The sequence below is a fragment of the Babylonia areolata genome, chromosome 22, assembly GCF_041734735.1.
Source record: "Babylonia areolata isolate BAREFJ2019XMU chromosome 22, ASM4173473v1, whole genome shotgun sequence".
Classification (NCBI taxonomy): Eukaryota; Metazoa; Mollusca; class Gastropoda; order Neogastropoda; family Buccinidae; genus Babylonia; species Babylonia areolata.
The window spans coordinates 41,887,632-41,895,131 of record NC_134897.1 but is presented as its reverse complement, the minus strand read 5'-3'; the positions used below and the strand labels follow the sequence as shown (position 1 = coordinate 41,895,131).

Sequence of the window (7,500 nt, the reverse complement as noted above, 5' to 3'; positions counted from 1 at the left end):
AGAGGAAGATGATGATGAGGAGGAGGAGGAGGAAGAGGAGGAGGAGAAAGAGGATAATGATGAGGAGGAGGAGGAGGAAGAGGAGAGAGGAAGATGATGATTATGATGATGAGAAAGAGGAAGATGATGATGAGGAGCAGGAGGAGAAAGAGGAGGAGGAGGAGGATGGTGAGGAGGAGGAGGAGAGAGAGAGAGGGGATGATGATGATGATGAAAAAGAGGAGGAGGAGGAGGAGGAGAGAGAGAGAGAGAGAGAGAGAGGAGAGAGAGAGAGAGAGGATAGTGATGATGATTGATGATGATGAAAAGAGGAGGAGGAGGATGAGAAAGAGAGGAGGAGAGAGAGAGAGAGAGGATGGTGATGATGATGATGATGATGATGAAAAAGAGGATGATGATGATGATGAGGAGGAGGAGGAGGAGGAGGAGAGAGAGAGAGGATAATGATGGTGATGATGAGAAAGAGGAGGAGGAGGAGAAAGATAATGATGATGATGATGATGATGAGAAAGAGGAGGAGGAGGAGGATTAGTCTACCAGCGCCTGGGACAGGGAAGAAATGTCTTTATGTTTATTAGTATTATCATTCTTCTTCTTCTTCTTCTTTTTATTATTATTATCATTACTAGTAGTAGTAGTCTTCCAGCGCCTGGTATAGGGAATGTTTTTTCTGTTTTTTTGTTTGTTTGTTGTTTTTTTTTTTTTGCATTCGTCTTCTTCATATCATTATTGTTATTGTTTAAAAAAATATTATTATCATGATTACTATATTATTAGTCTACAAGTGACTGGGACAGGGGATTTTTAAAAAAAATCATTATCATTATTAGTATTAGTATAATTTCATTTTCTTTTATTTTTTTCTGTTCCTGAAGGTATACGTTTCACATTCGACTATTGCATTATATTCTATTTTTGTATATGGAGATAAAAAAAAATTAATCAATTCATTCACCCCGAAGACTGAGCAATGTCCTGGCGTCGAAATTTTGTTTCATTAAAATGGTGTACGGGTCTGACACCGCAAACAAAGGGAACTAACTTCTACAGTATTTCCTGTCATGTTGTGTCCACACGTGTCAATTTTGGACAAGAAAACCGGACGATTTCAGAACGATTTATGTTCCTCGTTTTTCCGCATCAGTAATGCAGGGGCACCTGCCGAGGCAGTAAACTCCTTGCGGGGCTGAATGGGTTAACTCACTCCGTACGGCCAGTCCTCTCTTCTCCTCTACACAGACCCCTCGGATGTCCAGTGGGTGTCTGAATGACCCAACCTTTAGCTTCCGTCGTTAGAATTGTGGTATTCTTTGTCAACATTCACCTCTTCAGTATAAGAGCCTTCCTCTTGCAGTATTTTGATGATGGTAATTGGGGTGAAACACTGTTAACGTCGTCTCTTTCGCCGTTCGTATGGAGAGAGTTAACATAGTTATGGAGCAGGGAATACTAAAGAGAGAGAAGGGGCACTGACACTGACGTGTGTGTGTGTGTGGTTTTTGTTTGTTGTTTTTTTTATTTGTTGTTGTTGTCTTTTAATTGTCAGTAGATATAAAGTGAAAAGACTAACGGTTCCAATATCATAGCCCTTCACGGCCATCTTGGCGGTGTCTTCACCCCACACCCACTGTGTCTCCTAGGGCTCTGCAGCTTTGGAAGAAGAAAGGGCCAAGTCTTCTCCTCCTCCTCTTCAGCCTACCTTCCCCAACCCAATTCAGGAGCCAGTTGCATTGCTTGGTTCTAACGTTTTGACAGTTACACGTGACTAAATGTCTTCTTATCATCATTGTTGTCTCTCTTTGTGTGTGTGTGTGTGTGTGTGTGTGTGTGTGTGTGTGTGTGTGTGTGTGTGTGTGTGTGTGTGTGTGTGTGTGTGTGTGTGTGTGTGTGTGTGTGTGTGTGTGTGTGTTTGTGTGTGTGTGTGTGTGTGTGTGTGTGTGTTTGTGTGTGTGTGTGTGTGTGTGTGTGTGTGTGTTTGTGTGTGTGTGTGTGTGTGTGTGTGTGTGTGTGTGTGTGTGTGTGTGTGTGTTTGTGTGTGTGTGTGTGTTGTGTGTTTGTGTGTGTGTGTGTGTGTGCGCGCGCGCTTAGAGTTGACTTCATCAAGATTTTGCGCCTTATAAATATTATTATTATTAATAGTAGTATTTTTATGTATTTATCTTTTATTTATTTTTTTTTTTTTTTGGTTATTTTATTTATTCATTTATTTATTTTCTCAAGGCCTGACTAAGCGCGTTTGGTTACGCTGCTGGTCAAGCATCTGCTTGGCAGATGTGGTGTAGCGTATATGGATTTGACCAAACGCAGTGATGCCTCCTTAAGCTACTGATATTAAATGCCTACGTTGACCGAACTACGCCATTGATCAGTTCCATACTACACACAGTTAGTAGCGGGTTACGACCATACTAGGCTCTTCCGTCCGAGCAATGCAACTGGCTCCTGGTTTCCCACGTGGAATGATGGCCTAGAGGTAACGCGTCCGCTTAGGAAGCGAGAGAATCTGAGCGCGCTGGTTCGAATCACGGCTTGGTCGCCGATACTTTCTCCCCCTCCACTAGACCTTAAGTGGTGGTCTGGACGCTAGTCATTCGGATGAGACGATAAACCGAGGTTTCCCGTGTGCAGCATGCACTTAGCGCCCGTAAAAGAACCCACGGCAACAAGAGGGTTGTCCCTGGCAAAATTCTGTAGAAAAATCCACTTGGATAGGAAAAACAAGTAAAACTGCATGCAGGAAAAAAAAAAATACCCCCCCCCCCCGCCCCCCTCGCTTCCCCCCCAAAAAAGGTGGCGCTCTCTGTATAGCGACGCGCTCTCCCTGGGAAGAGCAGCCCGAATTTCACACAGAGAAATCTGTTGTGATTAAAAAAAAAAAAAAAAGAAATACAAATGCAAATACATTTACACCTGGGTGCCGTGAGGAAAATGGAAGTATGAAAAAAAAGAAAAAGAAAAAAAGAAAGAAAAAAAAAAAGAAAAAGAAAAAGAAAAACCAACGCCTTATCAAAGGACACAACAGCATGTCGAAACGAGCCATCCCTCGAATTCTGACCACTAGTGACCAAGTCGATCAGAAGTTCAACGCCTAAAACCGATTCTACCATGGGGGCCTACCAGTAATTAACAGTCCTTTGACAAGAGGGGTTGGGAGGGGATGGGGGGGGGGGGGAGGGGGGTTGAGGTGGGGACGAAATGTAGGTGTGGGTGGGGGGCATAAGTAGAAGAATATACAAGGCTGTCAAGATGTGATTTGCAAGGTCGTACAATGTTGTGTTGTTGTTGTTGTTGTTGTTGTTGTTTTTGTTTTTGTTTTCTTCTGTTTGTACATGTTTAATGTTTTATTCATTGACTTCTTAATTTTGTTTCACTTGTAATCCTTTCTGCCCTTTTTGTGCTTCATTTTGAAAGTTCGGGCGTTTTTGTGCCATTGTGTGTTCTTAATATAGTGATCATCTTTTACATGAAAGAAGGATAGTGAATACCTCCAAAGAAATTTGATCGTGAATACCTTTAAAATACAATAGATGAGAGAGAGAGAGAGAGAGAGAGAGAGAGAGAGAGAGAGAGAGAGAGAGCTCAGAACTTTTCTTATTCAAGGATTAAGATTCTGGGTATGGCCCATTCTTCCAACCTGTCCTTGCTATCTACATCAGTTACAACAGCACACATAGGGAGAAGAGAGAGAGGGAAAGAGACAGGTAGAGACGTATAATTTATCAGAAGAGGGACAGAGACACACAGACAGACAGACAGACAGACAGTCGGACGTACAGACAGACAGACAGACAGACGGACAGACAGACAGACGGACGGACAGACAGACAGGTACCTCATTCCGGTCGTTGATAAATTTCCGGACATCGGCAGGTTCCCCTGAAAGCAATGGGAAAACACCGGAGCGGAAAGTCACTGTGTGTTTCTTCTTCATCATCATCATCATCATCATCATCATCATCATCATCATCATCTTCTTCTTCTTCTTCTTCTTCTTCTTCTTCCTTCATTTATTTCGTCTCACTTGTTTTCATTTCACACACACACACACACACACACACACACACACACACACACACATATATATATATATATATATATATATATGCACGCGCGCACGCACGCACACACACATATGCACGCATGTTACGCACGCACACACACACACACACACACACACACACACACACACACACACTCATTTCATTTCCTTTCATTTGTCGATTCTTCAATATATATACAGTATGATACTCATTAATTACAATATACTTACGTGATTCAGTGTGCCATGATTACCCTTTTTTTTCACTATCACTGTCACAACTGGCCTTTGTTTATCAGAAGCAAGATCCAGGTACACCACTCTTTTTGCCATTATTCAACAATCGATTGATTAATAATTTATGAATCCCTCTCCACCGCATAGTCCTTCTGTCCCTCTCTCAGTCCAGCTAATTCATTGTTATCATTAGAATATGGTCTGTTAAGTCTTTAAGTACAGTATTTGTATTTCTCTTTTTTTGTCACAACAACAGATTTCTCTGTGAAATTCGGGCTGCGTGTCGTTTCACTGAGAACGCCACCCATTTTTTGTTTTTGTTTTTGTTTTTTGTTTGTATTTTTTCCTGCGTGCAGTTTTACTTGTTTTCCTATCGAAGTGGATTTCTCTACAGAATTTTGCCAGGGACAACCCTTTTGTTGCCGTGGGTTCTTTTACGTGCGCTAAGTGCATGCTGCACACGGAGACCTCGGTTTGTCGTCTCATCCGAATGACTTCAATATCCTGTCGACAATCCACTGATTTCGATAATTGTAGGAATCAGTGACTAAAACAAAGAAACAAAACTGGGGTCTTCAAAACACTTTCTAACTTGATCCGAGCGGACCGTGACTGTCACCTCCTCTTCGTTTTCCCTTCAGGTGGCAGAATGGTTAGGACGCTCATCTACCAATACAGCGTCTGTGAGGGTCTGAGTTCGAATCCCACTCTCTCTCTCTCTCTCTCTCTCTCACTCTCTCTCTCTCGCTCTCGCCCTTTCTCCTAAGTTTGACCGGTCAAATCAAACTGAGCGTTCAGTCGTTCGGATGAGATGATACATCGAAGTTCTGTGTGCAGCACGCACTTGGCGCACTGAAAAAGAACCCGTGACAACGACAGTGTTTGGCAAAATTCTGTAGAAGGAAGCCACTCTGATTAACAAATAGTAAAGAGTGGTAACTCTCTCCATTACACAAGGTACGCAACTTCAAGTCAGTGATGCTTACGCCACCGATTCAGGTAAATAAAAGGTACATTGGAACAAACGCAGACACTTCCTCAAAAAACCACCGAGGCAAACATCTGTTTGTTCTGTATTGTCCATGTGTTCTGTGTGGCTTGTTCAGGATAAAAGAGGCAATGCCAGTCTTGAATAAAAGCTAATTTGTGTTTGCACATTTCTTCTGTCTTTGCTGCTGTGTGCACATGTCAAATGATTGGTATAAGGACAGGCCCGGCGCTTCCTTTTTTTTAGAGGAAGTGTCTGGGTTTGTTCCAATGTACCTTTTATTTACCTGTGTGCTAGCTGAATCGGTAGCGTAAGCATCACTGACTTGAAGTTGTGTACCTTGTGTAATGGAGAGAGTTACCACTCTTTACTATTTGTTAATCATTTCAATCATTTCATCTTCTTGCCTCATTATTTGTTAAAATCCACTCTGATAGGAGCACACACACACACACACACACACACACACACACACAGATAGATAGATATCGTTTCATTTGTTGATTCTTCAATATATATACACTATGATATTCATTAATTACAATATTCTTACGTGATTCATTATGCCATGATTTTTTTTCACTATCACACACACACACACTCATATATATATATATATATGCATGCACTCAAGGTCTTTCAAAGCGGGTTAAGTTACACTGCCGGTCAGGCATCTGCCTAGCAGATGGTGTCACAGTAGCGTGTATGGATTTGTCCGAACGCAGTGACGCCTTCTTTACAAACTGAAACTGAAACTTGGCCTTCTTATCTTATTTCTAATTTCGTTTTTATTTTATATTATTTTATTTCTGTTTTATTTTGTTTCATTCTGATCCATTCCGTTCCACTGGCCGGGCAGGGGAAAATTCCAGGATTTTGTGTGTGTGTGTGTGTGTGTGTGTGGAGTGAAAACAACTTCGCTGGATTTTTTTTTCTTTTTCATTTTCATTCGCAAATCTAATGTGAAGTGATGGCCTAGAGGTAACGCGTCCTCCTAGGAAGCGAGAGAATCTGAGCGCGCTGGTTCGAATCACGGCTCAGCCGCCGATACTTTCTCCCCCTCCACTAGACCTTGAGTGGTGGTCTGGACGCTAGTCATTCGGATGAGACGATAAACCGAGGTCCCGTGTGCAGCATGCACTTAGCGCACGTAAAATAGTTGTTCCTGGCAAAATTCTGTAAAAAAAAAAATCCACTTCGATAGGAAAACCAAATCAAACTGCACGCAAGAAAAAATACAAAAAAATGGGTGGCGCTGTAGTGTAGCGACGCGCTCTGCCTGGGGAGAGCAGCCCGAATTTCACACAGAGAAATCTGTTGTGATAAAAAGAAATACAAAATACAAATACAAAATGTCACTTCATGCCAGGCATACTGACTTACCGTTAAGGACAAAAGGTCATGCTGGTTTACTGTTGAAGATAAACTCATACTGATTTACCGTTAAGGACAAACACCATGCTGGTTTACTGTTGAAGATAAACTCATGCTGAGTTGAAGATAAACTCATGCTGACTTGCCGTTAAGGACAAACGTCATGCTGGTTTACTGTTGAAGATAAAGTCATGCTGAGTTGAAGATAAACTCATGCTGACTTACCGTTAATTAAGGACAAACGTCATGCTGGTTTACTGTTGAAGATAAACTCATGCTGACTAACCGTTAAGGACAAACGTCATGCTGGTTTACTGTTGAAGATAAACTCATGCTGACTTACCGTTAAGGACAAACGTCATGCTGGTTTACTGTTGAAGATAAACTCATGCTGAGTTGAAGATAAACTCATGCTGACTTGCCGTCAAGGACAAACGTCATGCTGGTTTACTGTTGAAGATAAACTCATGCTGACTTACCGTTAAGGACAAAAGGTCATGCTGGTTTACTGTTGAAGATAAAGTCATGCTGAGTTGAAGATAAACTCATGCTGACTTACCGTTAATTAAGGACAAACGTCATGCTGGTTTACTGTTGAAGATAAACTCATGCTGACTTACCGTTAAGGACAAACGTCATGCTGGTTTACTGTTGAAGATAAAACTCATGCTGACTTACCGTTAAGGACAAACGTCATGCTGGTTTACTGTTGAAGATAAACTCATGCTGACTTACTGTTAAGGACAAACGTCATGCTGGTTTACTGTTGAAGATAAACTCATGCTGACTTACCGTTGAGGACGAAGTCCACAGCCTCATTCAGAGTGCCGTGTTCTTTCAGCAGTTCCAGAGATTCCTCATC

General features: G+C 41.9%; 1 protein-coding gene across 2 annotated transcripts in view; it reads right to left on the bottom strand.

Annotated features, from left to right (window-relative positions):
- LOC143297263 (shiftless antiviral inhibitor of ribosomal frameshifting protein homolog) overlaps positions 1–7,500 on the bottom strand; it is a 41,357-nt gene that overhangs the window by 12,400 nt on the left and 21,457 nt on the right. For both annotated transcript variants that reach the window (XM_076609507.1, XM_076609508.1), the window contains exons 2-3: positions 7,431–7,500; positions 3,833–3,876 (exon numbers count right to left, since the gene is read on the bottom strand). The exon at positions 7,431–7,500 is cut by the window's right edge and continues 39 nt beyond it. In XM_076609507.1, the coding sequence (XP_076465622.1) occupies positions 3,833–3,876; positions 7,431–7,500 (114 nt within the window). The remainder of the gene's footprint in view (positions 1–3,832; positions 3,877–7,430) is intronic.